This window comes from Mirounga leonina, unplaced genomic scaffold (genome assembly GCF_011800145.1).
Source record: "Mirounga leonina isolate KUSES-001 unplaced genomic scaffold, KU_Mleo_1.0 Mir_154, whole genome shotgun sequence".
Classification (NCBI taxonomy): domain Eukaryota; kingdom Metazoa; phylum Chordata; class Mammalia; order Carnivora; family Phocidae; genus Mirounga; species Mirounga leonina.
Window position 1 is genome coordinate 52,733,357 of NW_023270389.1, and position 18,578 is coordinate 52,751,934.

Here is an 18,578-nt window from a genome sequence, read left to right on the forward strand (position 1 = left end):
AGACCATGAGCTCAGAGTAGTTGGTATTCTTTTGCGAAAAGCACAGATGTACTATTCTCCTCGAGATTTATATTCTTAAGCCTAGTCATCCAATTAAAGTAATATGTCAGGAGAGCTCTTTCTAGCAGGATCCACAAACTGAAGGACCCAGGGAAGTAACAGGAAGGAGCAAAGTGGGCCAAGAGTTGTGGTGAAATCACTGGTTCGTCAGCTGTTCCTGGCTTTTCATTATATGAAATCTTACGGATCTGCCTTTGGAGAAAAGCAGCAGTACCAATGCTAGCAAGCCTCTGCCCTGCAGGACGGTGTCTACCCGAGTGCTTCAGAACGCGACGACAGAATTCTCTGATCCAGTTCTAGCAAAGGATTTATTTGCTGATCCCCAAAAAACCAAGAATCAGAAACAGCCTCACTGCCCTCACTGCAAGAAAAGTTCTACGATAAAACATCTTCCATCCTCTTCTCCTCTCTTCCCAAGGTGTGCCCTTGCTTGCGTCCATCAGCGCAGAGCAGACCGACAGATGGAAATATTTTGTATGAAAGGCACATGGCACCCAGTACGCCTCCCCGCAGGCAAGTGGAGCCTTCTCCACAGCCTCCCTCTTTTGAAAGAAATTTATTGAAACATTTTCTTTAGAGCAAAATATTTAAAGATCCTTCCCCCTGCTCATCCCACTTCAGTTATCTACCGAAAAAGTATAGAATTGAAAGGTTTTTTGCCCCTGCTATGATCCAAACACCGAACAGTGAAGAACACCTGGATACTCTTAGTTTTGGGGTTATATACTCACATATCACAGAGGAATCTGAACCTCAAGTTCTGGATTTGATTAGAACAGCTGAAAAACAGATAGTCATTCTATGATGGAGCAAAGCAGGCTTTTTCAACCGCGCTACCTCACTGATCCCAAAGCTCGTAGAGATCCAAGATTTGAGCCTCTCACATGGACTGTATTTCAGAGAGTCAGCGGAGGAGAGTGCTAAGGTATATGAACAGAGTTGAATGCTGGTGAAGGCACAGAGTAAAGGATCCCAAGAGATTTTTAGTGCCATTTTCATTTAATAAGCCAGTAGCAGAGCAACCTAAAGACCCTCGCTGCGATCACACCAGGATGTTTCTATGGAACAGCTGCAGAACAGGACTGGCAGCCGGCATCGTCCGGCTCACTGAGCTCGGCCAACAGCCCCTGCACCAGCTCCTCGGAGAGACTAGGGCTGGGGTGTGTAGCGGAGGTACTTCTTGCCTGATGGGAGCTCTTTGGTGAAGACTCCTTTAGGGAAGAGTTTTTTGGCTTCATCTTCAGGGATGGTTGGAAGAACCATCACGCTATCTCCAACCTATTGGAAGACATTGAGAATGGTGAAATCCAGTCTTACAGAGAAGGCTAAAGGCAAGAGTTGACTTTAGACAAGTAGCTATAGGTGCTCATGAGAAGAACTCAGTATTGGTTACTCTCCTCTGAGGAATTTTGTTTTCACAGGTTGATCTTTGACACTTTCGTGAGGGAACTATTTCCCTATCCTAACAAGTAGTCTTATTTTAAACCCTGTGATGGCTTGGCACCACACTTTAAAATGTTAATTGTAAGTCCTTGTTGCTGCCCTGTGTGAATGATTCCTGCCTCCTCTCTCATCCCCGGCTCCTCACCCCATTTCCTGCTCCTTCCCTTGCAGGCACGCTGGCTTGTCTTCTGTTTCTTGAACCTACCATGCTCGCTTTCATTAGCTCTTCCTTCTGCCTGCAGTGTTCTTCTCTCATAGATACCCATGGCTTGGTCCCTTGCTTTCTTTGTGTCCTTCCCAAAGGTCCCTTCAGAGAAAGGCCTTCCTTGACAGCCAATAGCAGAGCAACCTAAAGACCCTCCCACCCCTGCGTTCCTATTCTCTCCACCTCTGCTTGATTATTCTGTCACACTCACTGTCACCTAACAGTAAACTTGCTTACTGTTTGTCTCCACCCACTAGAGTGTAAGCTCTAGGAGGGCAGGGACTTCTATTTACGTTTATATTTATATTGTTTGCTGCTGTATCCCAGTGCCCACTGCCCAGGCTCAGTAGACGCATGTTCGGTGGATGATATACAGAATTTAAGTGATTCGCCTGCCAGGAAGAACAAAACAACACAACCTGGTATTCAGGTTAGCATATTTTAAAAATGTAGCTATGTGAAGATACCCTTCTGATAGCCCTGTCCTACCTTTTGCAGAAATCGTAGAGATTAAAAGTTTATGAACAGGATTCCAAGAATTCTACATGAGTTTAAAAGACTGAATGAAGCTTAAGAGAAATGAAATGCTCCATGACATTAATACACCACAGAGTTTTATAGCCATGACTTAAGTGGCCAATCTAAGTCTAGCTATAAATATTCTGCCATCATTTTGCTAGTTTTGGGAAGGGTTAAAGGTTTTTTAAAAGAATTCTTTTATTGAAAGGCATCATTCTGACCAATTAATTTGGTCACATGATCTAAAATTTAGGAAGCAATATAGGGAGTTTGTATTTTATAATAAAAGGTGTTAAAGACCTTGACAATGGCCTCACAGCAAATCTGAAACTCAGCCATGAGAAGTCCAGCCAGTGTGTCTGCATACCAGAAAAAGAGCCCCATGTAACAAAGACCCTGAAGATAGCCATTGAGAGACCAGCCCCTTAGGCGTTGCAGGCAAGGTGAGTATCTTTACCTTCCAATCAACTGGGGTGGCAACCCTCTTTTCTGCTGTTAGCTGGAGAGAGGTAATTACTCTGAGAATCTCATCAAAGTTCCTGCCAGTGGTCGCTGGATAGAGGATAGACAGCTTCAGTTTCTTATCAGGACCAAAAATAAACACCTGCAAAGCACACAAATGCATAAATAGAAGAATTCTTGAAGTGTTTTTGATGTTAAAGCCTCTTTGAAAGCTCTTAAGTCATCAGAAATGTTCAAGGCTGTTAAAAATAAAAATAAAGACACACAAAACACCCCCCACCCTCCAACACCTAGAAGGATACATCAAACTGTTAACCTGGGTAGCTGGAGTTTAGGTAATTTTCTTCTCCATGTTATTTTTCTTTTTTTTAAGATTTATTTTTTATTTTTAAGTGATCTCTACACCCAACATGGGGCTTGAACTCACAACCCCAAGATCAAGAGTCACATGCTCTACCGACTGAGCCAGCCAGGCACCCCTCCATGTTATTTTTCTAAACTTAGAAGGGAATTCTCTTGGCTCTGGCTGGCTCAGTACAAAAACTGATATGCAAATTGAATCCGGAAAGGCCTCGGGAGGGTACTATGTTAACTAGGGATGGTTATCTTAAAAAATATACTCATGGGAGTTGATACTGGTCCTCAAATAGTTGTACAGTTTTGCAGATGAGGGACTAAGTTTGTTCTGGAGTGGGTAAGGACAGAACAAATAGGAATTCCGAACAAATAGGAATTCCAAACCAGAGCTGCCTTATGGAAAAGGGTATGGCCCACCACTTTGAAGAGAGGGCTGTCAGGAGAGCTGAAGAAAAGATTCCTCATTTCTAGATTACATCTTAGGACAGCTACTTATTTTATGTAGATTTCCAAAAGCTGTCAAATTCAGCAACTTAAAAATTTAGCTGAAAACTTTATTTGCATTAGCAGTACAGACGGTCAGTGAGACTGCCATTAATACAGTTATTTTGTAATTGGAGATATTCCCCTATTTCCAGGAGTTGGTGCAAGCACTCAATTAGACATAGACCCTGGCCGGTCATGAGGACTCGATAATGGATTTCTAGGACTCACCACACGCGCAGTCACAGGCATGCCCTTTTCGTCCTTCTCCACCGGGTCCAGCATGCCTAACAGGATGGCAAGGTCCCGATTCTTATCATCAATGATAGGGAAAGGTAATGTTTCTGTGGGCTCCTGACCGTTGTAAGCATTGATATCCTGAAATGCAGGTGAGAGAGGAAAAAGAAATCTAAACCAAGCACATCTTCGGAATTCAATCACAGTTAACGGCTCTCATCTTGCAAGATAGGGAAGAGGACCACAATCATCATTTTCTCTAAGCAATTTGAGCATGAAAATGAATGAATGAACGCTCCTCATCCCAATCAGTCACTGACAGAAAGAACAGTGTGGTACAGTACTTAGGTTACTTAGGTTATAACCACAGACCCTTTCCATGCCCAGTTCTCTTAAAAATTGGCATGCTTTTACTGCTTGAAGTGGCAAGAAAGCAGCAAAGTTGAATACTGTAGAGGTAGATCCCAATCCAATGTACCTCAGGATATGCAACAAGTAAACACCATTAGAAATAATGGGTTCATTAAGTCCATCACATCTAGAAATAATGCCACATGCAGAGATTAATTCTATAGATCTGGTCCCTGCCCGCTAAGTACCCTGACCCAGACACGATGCTACTGGAAGGCAGATTATCAAGAAATGGGAAAAAAAAAAACCCACAAAACTTAAAGCAAATCCAAGAATAGAGAGTTGATTATGTACTTTAAGGATAAGTAAAACGTAAATTTTACGGGTGGAAAGGCAGAGGTAAATTTACACTAGGGTGAAATCCACATAGAAAACAGCATTTCAGGTCTGAACTGAAAGACAATAATGTACTCTCCCCCCTACTCTGTTTTCTTCCCCTAGTTAACTGCACTCATTCACTTCTATTTTTCCTATCCCTAGAAGTCTTTGGGGAAAAAAAAAATCTAGCTTCATTATTTGATGAAGCATCGATATAGCACTTAAAGTGGGGTCAGCAGGGTGGATGAGCAAAGTTCCTGCCTTCAGAGAAATGTCTCCTTTGGTTCAGATGATTCCCCTATGAAGTAGCAGCAAATGCAAGATTTTAACATGTAAATGGCAGATTGTGAACGCTGAGGTATACTGGTCCCCATTTATAGGTCTGCTGTGTTAGTTGAGACTTCAGGAAAGACTTCGGCCTCGGGCCTTGGAGGCTGGATCAGATTTTCACAGGTAAGGGGAGCACTATTAATGAAATAGGAAGGCAAGTATGAGCATAAAGAATTGAGAAGAGAGTGAGTCACTTAGCTGGGCAGAGTTTTAGGAAGTAGCGGAAAAGAGGATTTAAAGTTGGAATGAGGTTTATTTATTATGTGGAGACTTGAAAGTAAATCGGGTGGATGTCATGGCAGTTCTAGAATCTTTAATTTCTCCACAGAGACGTGACAGGGTAAGAGTGGCATTGATGAATTCTGAAATGGATAACAGCACATTTTGAACATGTTCCTTAATTTTATTATCTTAACTTCTCTTCTCTAGTCACTGGCTCCCTTCAAGTCACCACACCTAAAAAATGATCCATATGGCTTCATGCGAGAGGCACCCCGAATTCTCCTATTTAACCAGCTGAACGTCAAATTCTGGCCGCTGCTTCGGATAATTGGGAAGTGTCTTCTATTGAATGCAATCCCCACCGTGAAAATTCTGAGGCAGAGGCTCACCAGCTGAAATGAACCTGGGCACACTCACACTGCTATACTTTAAGAGGTGTTATACAGTAGGTGATAAGCTCTTCCTTCAGTGATTCCTAGTTTTAACCATTGCTATACCGTAAGAATTGTCAACACTGCCACTTGCCCAATGGGTATTCCGTGACATCCAGGAACACCAAAGAACCACATGCTTTGGCTTTATTCTATCCTAAATCAGGCTAATGCCTGCCCTCTAGCAACTTATATCACAAACAGCATTGGTGTGAGGTTTCAACTGTACTGCCATCATTTTCCAGCAGGACCATCCTGAGCAAGTCCCTCCAACTCTGTGGAAGAAGGAAAAGGTATTCCCATGGGCAAATACGAGGGCACGAACTACACACCTCCCTCAAAGGGCTGTTTCTGGACACAAATGAGAAATGGCCTGTGAGACCGCTGTAGGAATGCAGCCGCTATTCACAGCCAGAAGTAAGGAATGAGAAAAAATTCCACCCCGAGAAAGAGCAATGCCCTTGTCTTTTCTCCTGATACAGTTCTTCTAATCTGACACTGAGAATCAACGAGCGTGAGACAGCCAGGGGATGCAGCCCCAGGTGGCCAACTCACAAGTCAGGACCATACCTTTTATTCAGTTGTACGCGAAGTGCCTGACATACCGCGTGGCACACGGTAAGTGGCCCTCCAAGCTTACCTATCAGCATTATTTAGTGGCACACATCGTAGCAAAGTCATCAAAATGTTCTTGAGTTAAGCCTAGACTACCACATTCATTGTCCAAGTAAATCCTTTTGTTGCAAGTAGGCAATTCCTTCAGTTCATGCATTCCACACGTACAGACCGACTGCCTAGGACATACTGGGTGCCACGCATTGACATACTGGGTGCCAAGCATTGCTCAGCAGTGCACAGAATGGCAGTCGGCCCCGCCGAGCCTCCACTCTGCTGGGTGCGGACAAATGAACAAACGAAACTAGCGATTTGCAGAGCATTTTCTTTTAGATGGTGACAAGTGCTAAGGAGAAAATTAACCAGAGGGGGCTGGAGGGGCGTTATAATCTTAGATAAGGAGGCCATGGGAAGGCTTTAATGAGGTGTCATTTGAGTCAAGACCAGAAAGAGGGGAGGGCAAGCCACAAAGAGTCTTCCAAATAGGATTCTGGATAATTTTAAGGTGGAGTAGACGAGTTTACTGATGAATCAGACATGGATACAGAAAAACCAGAGGCATTAAGGATGACGCCTGGCTCTTTGGCCTGAGCAACTATGAAAATGCAGTGTCCATTAGCTAAGATGAGTAAGACCTTGGATTAAGAAAAGGAACCCCGTGTTTGATATACTAGGTGTGAGATGATGGGACATCCCAGGGGAGAGGCTGAGTTGGCACTGGTTGTACTGGTCTGGAAGCCAGCAGAGTCTGGCCTAGAGATGGAAATTTGGGAATCACAGCATTCAGATGTGAGTGGATGAGTTCACCAAGGGGAAGGGTGTAGGTAAAAAGAGAAGGCATCCAAGAAATGCATCCAGGGCAACTTCAGCAGAAATTAGGAGATGATGGAACTCAGTCTGAGCATAAACAGGAATAGCTAGAGATGTGGTATCTGGAAGCCAAGAGAGAAAAATGTTTCAGAATCTACAGTGATCAGTGGGTTGAAGACTGCTTGTAGGCCAAGAAAGATTAGGGCTGAGAACCTAGCATTTAGCAAGGTGGAGGTCACAGTGCGGTCTAAGTCAGATTTTCACATAATCAGTGAAGTTTGAATTTGAGGTTACTTGTACCTTTACCTCAAAAAACCAAGCTACTCTAAAAATTAATAACTCAGGAAACAACAGATGTTGGCGAGGATGTGGAGAAAGGGGAACCCTCTTACACTGCTGGTGGGAATTCAAACTGGTGCAGCTACTCTGGAAAATAGTATGGAGGTTCCTCCAAAAGTTAAAAATAGAGCCACCCTATGACCCAGCAATTGCACTACTGGGTATCTACCCAAAGAATGCAAACAGTGATTTGAAAGGGCACATGCACCCCAGTGTTTACAGCAGCAATGTCCACAATAGCCAAAACATGGAAAGAGCCCAGATGTTCATCAACCGATGAATGGATAAAGAAGATGTGGTATACACACACACACTGGAATATTATGCAGCCATCAGAAAGAATGAAATCTTGCCATTTGCAATGACATGGATGGAACTAGAGGGTATTATGCTAAGCAAAGTAAGTCAGTCAGAGAAAGACAAGTACCATATAATTCCACTCATATGTGGAATTTAAGAAACAAAGCAGATGAACATAGGGGAAGGGAAAGAAAAATAAAGATAAAAACAGAATGGGAGGCAAACCATAAGAGACTCTTAACTATAGGAAGCAAATTGAGGGTTGCTGGAGGTGGAGGTGGGTGGAGGGCTGGGGTAACTGGGTGATAGACATTAAGGAGGGCACATGATGTAATGAGCACTGGGTGTTACATGCAACTGACGAATCACTAAATTCTACCCCTGAAACTAATAATACACTGTATGTTAACTAAATTGAATTTAAATAAAAAATAAAAAAACAAAACCAAAACCAAGCTACTCTATATAATTTAGAAATTGATCTATAATTTCAAAGCACATGCCAACGGGTATTATACCTTGCTCCAGGCAAGATGGTCTTCAACACTGTCCACCGAAAGGGCAATCATCTTAACGTTCTTTTTGGCAAATTCTGGTGCCAGCTTCGCAGCTCTGCCAAGCTCTGTGGTGCACACGGGGGTAAAATCCCGAGGGTGGGAGAAGAGAATGCCCCATCTGAAAGAAAGGAAGAAGAAGTCACAACTTACTGGAGAGGTTATCACCATCAATGTAGAATGAGAAATCACAAATCCTAGGTCAAAAATGACTTTCTTTTTAATTTATTTTTAAAAAAGATTTTTATTTATTTATTTGTCAGAGAGAGAGAGCACACAAGCAGGGGGAGCAGCAGAGGGAGAGGGAGGGAGAAGCAGGCTTCCCGCGGAGGAGGGAGACCGATGTGGGGCTCGATCCCAGGACTCTGGGATCGTGACCTGAGCCGAAGGCAGACGCTTAATGACTGAGCCACCCAGGCGCCCCGACTTTCTTTTTTAAATGAATGCTTATGAGGACAATTACTTTTAGATTTTTGTCGAGGAATGCTTTCTGATCTTCTTACTTCCAGAAAAGCCCATGTTTAATGCCCAATTCCACATGATAAATGTCTTAAAAGACTCTAATTTAAGGGTCTTGCCTCCTTTAATAACTATAGGGCCACCCTGACTCTTTTCAGCTCATAAAATCTGTGCTATTTAAACCAACAAGCTTATTGAAATAACTTCCCCCCCCTTGCTTACTCCTATTTTTTTTTTCTAGGCACACAGACCCTGACATTTAGCTTCAACAATTGATGTCCCAATGTGCCCCAATCCAAACAAATGCCTGATTGCAATAATAAGCAGGTTATGTAATCTGAAATAAATAGGCTTCTATCCCCTATTTATATGTAAAATTAAAGTTGACACTTGGCTTCTGTGTAGTGAATGGATATAAAAACTTTTGTAAGTAGGCTTTCCTGACCTAGCCTGCCAAACAGGACACCCAGTCTTTGCACCCTGACAAAATAGCTGTTTTACCTGTCTCTTCGTTTGCAGTTTCTTTTTCTTCCTGCTTTAGACCAAGTGGGCAGAAAACTGAGAGCCTACAACAGATTTTTAAAACTACAGATTCTTAGGTAAATCCTGGTATCTAAATCATCATTGCCTAAGGTAAAACTTTGTATAGATTTTAAGCACAGTTCAAGTCACCAAGAACTTTTGGACTACCACTTCCTTCTCTTCGGCAACAGAAGCTACTCTTCTGACTGAAAAGGAAAATTTAACACTCGGTTTTCCATGACCCTTGTTGATGTATGTTAAACCAGAATCCTAAACTATCTTTAAAAAAAAAGTGCGCCCGGGGGGCTCAGTGGGTTAAACTCAGGTCATGATCTCGGGGTCCTGGGATCGAGTCCCGCATTGGGCTCCTTGCTCAGTGGGAAGCCTGCTTCTCTCTCTCTCTGCTGCTCCCCCTGCTTGTGCTTACACTGTCAAATAAATAAATAAAATCTTAAAAAAACAAACAAACAGACCAGGATCCTAAACTAGTAGATTACTAAACCTAGCCTAGATGCCAAGCTGACCTCTCAAAGTTTGCCAAGTTTCCTGAAGCACAAAGAACAAAAGCAGACACAAGGGTACCTCCTTTCCACCTACATCTGTCACTTGGACTCCCAGAGCTTCAGGAAAGGAAAAGCCTTCCCATAAAAAGGATAGAAGGCCCTATGGCAAGACTGGGAAGAGAGGTAATATTTTAGTCTTATCTCGGAAGCTAAACAGGGTCGGGCCTGGTTGGTACTTGGATGGGAGAGAGGTAATATTTTTAAGATTCTAGAGGATTGTGGTAGATTTACTTTTTTATGAAGGGCAGTAAGAGGGACATTCATCTTTTGAAAGAAATAATCTAGGCATAGGTAAAATCTAGGCCTTAGATTCTATGGAAAAGGATCGGCTTAAGGGTCAGATGAGACTTAAGAGAGTCTCCAGGAGTTGAGAAAAAAATAAACAGGACATTTCTTCCTGTGTTGTTACAGGGTTGATGAATTACAAGTGTGAGACATACTCTTTCCATTGTGTGTCGAGAAGGTTTTGCTGAATCATGCTAAGGAACTGAGTTTAAGCCACTTGACAACCTGCACCCCTCAGTAGCCAAACTCCAGTTTGCCATGTGGCTAGGAATAGGATAACAGAATGTCTTACTTCGGCCTGCCTTCCCCTCTAAGTCTCCCTACTGTGCTCTTAAGAGTAGTTCAATTACATTATCCCATTTCCTTCCTTATTTTCAAAAGACAAAAGGTTTCCTCCTTTAAGGGAAGGGTCCCTACTCACCCCCAGAAAACCCCAGGAAAACACGTTTTGTTTGGTGAAAATGTACTGTAAAGTATCTGCTCTACCACATACATACAAAAATAGCGATAAAGCTCATTAAACTCACCAAACGCAGCACCCAAACCCCTTAGCTGTTTCCAATTGTCAGAGGTAGGGCAGATACCTGTATTGTTTGAAATTATTATTTTTTTCTCCAAAAAACACCTGGATCAAAAAGTGGCATCTGAATTAAGATCACACACAGAATGGAGTTGGGAAAAATTGTATTAGGCAAAATCAATATGTTATAATTATATAAAGAGCTCAAACTTCTTTTTGGGGTAGGGGAGGGAATACTACCCCATGCCTTATCTGAGGCCGACTTGTTATACTACTTGTTTATAAATGCAGGTATTTTTCTCATCTTCCTACTGGTGGCTCCCTGAGAAGGTACGACTTTTAATGAAATCAAGATAGATCCAGGGGCCAATAAGCAACAACAAGAGGAAACCCAAAAATTAGGGTTAGGGTTAGCTTAAATAGTGACAGCATTTATAATTATTGCTATAGTATGTTAATATTTATCTTTAATCTATACAATCTAAGAGTTCTGGTAAGATTTTGTTGTATGGGCTATAGATGGGAATGGGAAGGAACATACCCTGAAAATCCCATGGACTTTTGGAGAAATACTAATACCTAGATTATGAGATTGGATACAATCTGTATGTCTGAGGTCTTTTCCTACCTTTAATGTCTGAATGTTCCAGTTCTCATCTTTTTTTCTAGCCTAGTTCTCTCTTTCACAAAGCTTAGCTCTTCCCTTAATCAGTGGCTGGACAATGGATTTAAGGGATTGTAAGGGGATGCGTAGGCCTAAAATGCAGGTTCTCTGCATAGCCCCATCCAGTTATTGATTAATCTCATAAAATTCCCTCTCTCTGCCTACAGACACATATACCTGGATGCTGTATATAAAAAGGATACAAATCATGGAGGAATTGTTAAGCCTTACAACATCACAGTGTAAAATGAACACACAAACAAAAAGCCAGGAACAGAGTCATACATACAAAGAACCAGCGGTTGCTAGAGGCGGTGGGAGGATGGGTGAAATAGATGAAGGGGATTAAGAGGTGCAAACCTGCAGTTACAGAATATGTAAGTCATGGATATGAAAAGTACAGCATGGGGAATACAGTCAATAATACTGTAATGTATGGTGACACACGGTGACAACACTCACTGTGATGAGCACTGAGTAATGTACAGAATTCTCTAATTACTCTGCTGTACACCTGAAGCTAATAAACACTGTACGCCAATTATCCTTCGATAATTAAAAAAAAAAAAAAAGGAAAACCAGTGTGGTGGGGCTGCTGGAACTCCAGAATATAATGACACATCTTTGGGATGTTTCAGATTAAAACTAAGCAACTTGACAGCTTGCTGATTCAGGAGCTGTAGAATGGAAAACCAGGGCAACGCCGACCTACTCCCAGTCATGACGGTCTGACTGCCAGGCCAGATTTGGCTATCACCAGCAAGGCCACGTGCGGGAAGCAAGGCAGCAGGGGCAGGAAGCGGTGAGGGGCACACCACTGGGAAACAAAAGGGTCTCCAGAGCGGGGAGGGACAAGCGTCCTGGCGCCAGCAAGAGCCTGCCTACTGCGGCGCCAAGAACCGGCCACCGCCGCGGAGCAACCTCAGAAAGCCCTCCCCTCCCAGTGCTGCAAGTGCTGGAATGAAGGGCACACCTACATGCAGAGTGTTCTTGGTTCCTCCCAGGGCTGTTATCAAATCATATCCCAGCCCCGGCAGGAGGCTCTGGACAACAAGTCTTTCAGCCAGTTATTTGGCAGCTGGTGGTTTTAAATTTTACTTTTTGTGTCGAGAAGCCTGAAACGCCAGCGCAGCAAGCAGGACTTCAGATAACGCGCTGGGCCGTCCCGAGCCTTCAGCCGGCAGCAGTGTCTTCAGACCGGCCTGAAACACCCACCTTCCCCAGGGAGCAAATTCCAGAACGCAGGGAGGGAGGTGCGACCCTGGGCACGAATCCCGGGACGTGACCGCTGATGCCGCCCGACCCTTGCCCCCGCTGGGCCTCGGCTTGACCGCGCTACTTGGCACCGCTCACCAAACCGAGTGAGACAGGCAACCAACCCTCCGCATCCGCCTCCGGTTCCCGGACCTGCGGGAACCCAATTTCGCTCCCCTCCCCCTTTCCCGCCGCGGAGCTAGCTCAGCCACGCGGGGGCCGCAGGCGGGAGGGGGGTCCAGTGGCCGGCCCCCAGCAGCGCTCGGCCGACGCGGGGCAGGGGCCACTCGGCCAGAGGCACGTGCAGGAACCGGTGCGGGGAGGAGGCGGGCGGCGAGCAGGAGGCTGAGCGGGAAGGAGGACGGAAGGGAGAAGAAATAGGGAAGGCACCTCCGAGGCCGGGCGTAACCCGAGGCCAAGGCAGGGCTATGAGGTGGCCACTTACGAGTCTCCCAGATAGTCGTGGAAACGGATGCGGCCGACGGTAGTATTGGCCTCGAAGTTGGGCGCCTCGTCCCCGAGAAGGAGACCTCCGGGCATGGCGGCAGCGGTGACGCGGGAAGACGAGGACGCGCAGCAGCGACAGCCACCAGCTTGCCGGCTCTGGCGGTGTGGCTACCGGCCGCAGAGTAAGCGCGGCCGCGAGGGGTGGGACGCGGGCGGAGTGGGCGGGGTCAGAGGCGGAGTCTAGGTGGGCGGGGCCGTGGCAGGAGAGGGTCGGGACTGGACCCGGCCGCGGGCGGGGTGGACCGAGCCGAGGTCCGCGCGGGTGCGAGGGAGGGTCCGGACCTCCCGAGCGAGGGGCGGGGCAAAGGTGGATGAGCTCTAGGCACTGGTCGGCTGCCTCTGAACTGGCCCGGAGCCTGCGGGCACTCGCCCGCGTCTCCACTCACGTGACGTTGGACTCAGGGACCTTACCCCCTGGAGGCTTGGAGGTGAGCTAGATTTGATCCTGCAGTGCGTCCGGGCTTTGAAGGTGCAAGGAAGCGGAGCGCAGTAGAAGGGGAGCCCCGAGGCGGAGAATCGGGGTGCGGGATGACGAATCCGCGGAGGTTCTCCTGTACGCTCACGCTCGGTCTCCTGACCCCTCCACTTACCCCTCTTTACGTGTGAGCTTCTGGAATCCTGACCACCCCAGCCAGGCTAGCTGTCATGAACTCTGTATCAGAGGATGTGGCAAGACCCAGACATGTAGGGGACCTTATGTCAGAGGAAGTGGCTTTCATATTGCAGCAAAAATTCCAGCACCTATGTCATCAGTCACCGCCTGGGGGAATGTGACTAAACTTTTATTTCACTTCCCTCTCCCAGGGGAAGTCAACGCAATTATCCTGAAATTTAGATATCCATTTTTAAAAGATATATTTATTTATGGGGGGAGGGGCAGAGGGAGAGGGAATCTGAAGCCGACTCCCCGCTGAGCGTGAACCCCAGGAGGGGCTCTATACCACAACCCATGAGATCATGACCTCAGCGGAAACCAGGAGTTAGTTGCTCATGGGACTGAACCACCCAGGTACCCCTAAAATCTGCATATACATTTTAAAGCATACTTATTGCGATCTGCTGTGTGCAAGTCAACTCTGCCACCCAAGGAAGTGGGAAGTTTAGATTCATTTATTTGCTATGTGCCGAGCATGAGGCAGACAAAATGACTGGTCTCTTGGAGCTTTCCTTCTAGTAGGGGAGACATAATAAACAAGAATATATTAGATAGCAGTAAATCCTATTTAGAGAAATAAAATAAGGTTCTGTGCTAGAGGGTGGCTGGGGAGCTGCTTTGGATTGGATGGTCTGATCTGGGAAAGCCTCTAGGATGATGTAGGTAAACTACTTGGCACATAGTAAGTGCTCTGGAAATGGTAGCTATTATTTGGCTGATGATAATGGCTTATGCAGTACCTCTTGCTTTGCAAACTGTGTGGGAGGCACTGTTCCAGGCCTGGTGGTACAGTGAAGAGCTACAGTCCCTGCTCTTACAGGGAAGGCAGATGTACATACAGTTATGATAAAAATATAGAGTAAATGCTGATGGGGGAGGGTGCTAAATGGTTGGCGTTCAGAAGTGGGAAAATTCACTGCATGGAGCTCCTTAGGCTTAAGGAAGGCACATAGCAATGTTAAGAGAAGTGATTCACATACTGTGATTTCAGTTTTCATCATAGTGCTGTGTGTGGGGTGTGTGTGCGGGCTTGCTAACCGTATTTACTCAGTTTTCCCCTGAACAAGGATTTACAGTAAGATTACTGGTAAAATTTCTAGCAACTCTAGAGAACGCTATAGAGCTACTGTAATTTCATATCTAAACTAATTTGACTCCAAGCTTTGGTTTTAAAAGTGCTATGTCTTAACTCCTTTTGCAGGGGGGTAGAAAGAGAGGAGGGAAAGGAGGGTAATTTAACTTTAATAGACTATTATTAATGCCATGGGGATAGGGTAGACAACCCAGATTTACCACAACTATGGAGAATACAGAAATAGACTATTGATCTCTAGAAAAAGCATAATTGGGGTGCCTGGGTGGCTCAGTCGTTAAGCGTCTGCCTTTGGCTCAGGTCATGATCCCAGGATTCTGGGATTGAGCCCTGCATCGGGCTCCCTGCTTGGCGGGAAGCCTGCTTCTCCCTCTCCCCACCTCCCCGCATGTGTTCCTGCTCTCACTGTGTCTCTCTTTGTCAAATAAATAAATAAAATCTTAAAAAAAAAAAAAAAAGCGTAATTGTGGAACTGTCTGTTGTAAATTAAGCAAATATAATAAAATGAGATAAATGCCTGTTAGGATTTGCAGTGCCAGAGACTGCACACTGGAAGTCTTCTTGGCCCCTGCATGCTTCTTTGCTTTAGCCTCTGCAGCATTTTAAGTTCTTTTGAATTAGCTGACAACATTTGGAAAACAGGATTTTTTACAAAAATATCTGGATTTCTGTCTCCTGGAAAGTCAGATCTAGCCACACTGGGCCCACGTTGCATGTGGGTGAACAGTGGCTGGAGAGTAGCTTTCTAAGAGTGCATATGTTCCCTGTTACTCAGAAGGTTCCTCACCACATACCGACATTAGTGTCTATTGTCACTTTAATGCCCCCTTGCACTGTTATAGTTTCTAGAATAGAATTAGGAGGAAAATGAATCCTATCCTAATGTATCCCTATCTCTGTCAAAATTGTGAAAATGAAAGGTTGACCAAGGGCCATATGCTCCAAGGAAGAACAAGATAGAGCGTATTTCTTTGTCAAAGGAAAGAAGAGTCCCATATACTTAATGTGCAAAATTGTAAGAATACTGTTTGTCCTGTGTGGCCTGTGTAAGAATACTGTTTGTCCTGTGTGGCCGCTGAGGTCATGATCTCATGGGTTGTGGGATAGAGCCCCTCCTGGGGTTCACGCTCAGTGGGGAGTCGGCTTCAGATTCCCTCTCCCTCTGCCCCTCCCCCCATAAATAAATATATCTTTAAAAAATGGATATCTAAATTTCAGGATAATTGCGTTGACTATTTTATAGTTCGCAATACTGGGAGAGGGAAGTGAAATAAAAGTTTAGTCACATTCCCCCAGGCGGTGACTGATGACATAGGTGCTGGAATTTTTGCTGCAATATGAAAGCCACTGAAGGTAGGTGCTCCATGGGCTGAGTCCCTCCCGGAGGGCAGCAGTTAGAGCTCTTTTCCCAAGGGCTAGCAGGAAGCGCCATGGGAAGGAGGCAGGGAGGAGGGCCAAGGAAGGCGTTCCAGGGAGAGACCAGAATGTGAAAAAGGGAGACCGTCTAAGGGAGGAATTAACTCTGCAGACAGGGGAGAGGCTGTGGTATCAGGGGAGGAAGATGTTTTCTGGCAGCTGGCAGGGTTGGAGAGAGTCTTGAAGTTCTGAGAAATAACCGCTGAACGGCAGGAAGGAAGGGATTGCTGGGATTTTCAGAGGGCTATGACTCCTGTCTGACTGGTAGGCCCTTCTTCCTTTACCACTTTGGACGGACTGAAGGAAAAGGTGGAAGGATTGGCAATGGCCATTTGGAAGAGCAACAGTGCCTTACTGTCTCTCTCTCATTGTCTCAACTAGGTTGTGAACTCCTAAAGGCTTGACCGTATTTTACTGATAAATATTTGTGACCCACTAGACATGCTGGGCATGGGGCTAGATTACACGACTCGCTGGAGAAGCAGTTAGCTACCTCCTGCCGCCACAACAACAAAGTTTGTCAGCCTCCAGCTGGGAATAAAAGAGCTGCGTGGCCCTAGTGATAACTGTAGCTAGGGAAAAATCCTTATGCGTTGTGGGGGGTGGTGGGGGGAGATACATAAAACTTGAAATTAATGTTAGGGAGGTGGAATTAGGTTTTTAAAAGCAATTCTTATAAGCTTTCTTGTTAAATCTGATTGTCATTTCAGAAATAAAAATAGAAAGAAGGCTGGTGCACGGGAAACTTGTGTGTGGATCAGGACAGTGCTGCCCACCTGCTGTATGAGCAGGGCTGCTAATCTCTCCACTGCTCTTCTCTATCTTTGGTAATGCGGTCACTCCTCCCTGTTGTATCTACTACAGGACATCCGCAATCTGGAAAGAAACCAAGGTGGGAGTGAAAATGAAAATACAACAGCTGTTAAAATGCTGGAATGATGAATAATAACTCAGCAGGGCTCTGGAGTTGTAAATTCTGACACTTATTTTCCCAAATAAAGCACCCTGAAAGTTTACTTTTTACCCTGAAAGAGACTGCTTACAAAGTTCCACAAATAACAATTTTTTGGGGGTGGGGGAGAAATTTGTTCATAAGTGGTTAAAGGATTAGATTTAGAGACATTGTATAATTATTGGGTAACTAAAGACCCCAAGCCAACTTAGAATTGTTTGAAGGGTGGTGAGGTAAGTTAACCAGTTCTCTTATCTGCTTTTAGTTAAGCATAAGAGGCCCTATGTGCTAAGGGGAAGCATTTATTACGGTTACAGAGTGGGCAGTGAATATAAATTTGTGAAACTCCATATCTGTATATAACAGAAACTGTCATAGAAAGAGGGGAAAGGGGAAGAGGGAGAGAAAAGAGAGAGAGCAGAGAGCAGAGAAGTCACAAGAGCAGGCAGGCAGAAGAAAGAAGGAAAACAGGGAGAAAGGGAATTTGGAGAGGGACCCATTTGAATGCCTGCCTGCCTTGCCTGGGCTCCCTCCAAAGGAAAGCTGACCATATGGCCCCGCCACTCTGGCCCTCGGTGATTGCTCAGGGCTGGGTGTTGGCCCAAAGGCAGTCGGCCTCCAAACTGGCTAACAGCCCCTGAGGGAGCCTGGCACAAAGTGTTTTATTATGGGACCCTCTCTTGGTGATGGGAATGCAAGACAGCAGAGTGGGTCAGCAGTTCGCAGCAGGGGTGGAAGACGAAAGATGGTCCTAGGCGCGGAAGGGAGCAGAAGCCGTGAGCCGGAGAGTGGAGAGTAGCAGGAACTCGAAGCAGAGTAGCAGGTGAAGGGAGCAAGATAAGCACCAAGTCACTAAAACTACACTGGGGACTAGTGGCCGGCTAGCTTCTGAACTCAAACTCTTTGAGGCCTACTGCCAGGAGGGAGCTAAATAAAGGTCAGTGGTGGGAGAAGCCCTCCCCAGGAACAGGGAATAAAGTTCTGCATTTCCTGAGAATTTAAAGACAAAGACAACAACAACAAAACAACAACAACAACAACAATGATGATGATGTCAGTCTGCATGTTATTATCAACAAAATCTGGCACTTCTAAGCAATGTTGGTAATAAAATACTCCTCCCAGAAAAATCTTGATGTTGGTCTAACTTGTCAACGGTTGCTACGGTTCTTGTGGAGTTTTTAATAATGTATACATAAGCTCCAGCTTAGCACATTTTAATTACTTATCCTCTAGGAAAAAAAGTATTCTGCATACAAGTTAACTTGCAGAATTCTCCATTATAGAGTCAGCTTTCTGAATATGTGGACCCCATTCATCTCAAGAGTGAACCGATTGTGGGTCAAGCTGTCTTCCAGCACAGTTTCTGTCTATAATTCCTACATTTAATAATTGCTGCCTTTAAATAGTAGACTTGAAGTAAATGACAATAGCTCAGTGGTTATAAAGTTAAAGTAAGAGAACTTAAGTTATTTTCCTGTGAGTGACTTCTTGAAATTTTTGTTTAAAATTTAAAACACATGCTTCAGCTCAGGTCATGATCCCAGGGTCCTGGGATGTAGCCCTGCATCAGGCTCCCTGCTCAGCAGAGA

General features: G+C 45.0%; 1 protein-coding gene and 1 long non-coding RNA gene across 2 annotated transcripts; one reads left to right on the forward strand and one right to left on the reverse strand.

The window, feature by feature from the left end:
• Positions 1 to 360: 360 nt before the first annotated feature.
• Positions 361 to 13,002, reverse strand: PRDX6 (peroxiredoxin 6). Its single transcript, XM_035010784.1, has 5 exons — positions 12,809 to 13,002; positions 8,061 to 8,217; positions 3,761 to 3,907; positions 2,685 to 2,831; positions 361 to 1,338 (listed from the first exon to the last, which is right to left on the reverse strand). The coding sequence occupies exons 1-5, from the start codon at positions 12,901 to 12,903 to the stop codon at positions 1,210 to 1,212; spliced, it is 675 nt and encodes a 224-aa protein (XP_034866675.1). The 5' UTR covers positions 12,904 to 13,002; the 3' UTR covers positions 361 to 1,209.
• A 177-nt stretch (positions 13,003 to 13,179) lies between these two features.
• LOC118014466 lies at positions 13,180 to 17,050 on the forward strand. The gene is made up of 2 exons (XR_004680288.1): positions 13,180 to 13,298; positions 16,745 to 17,050. It is a non-coding gene; the product is annotated as an uncharacterized LOC118014466 (long non-coding RNA).
• The last annotated feature ends 1,528 nt before the right edge of the window (positions 17,051 to 18,578 follow it).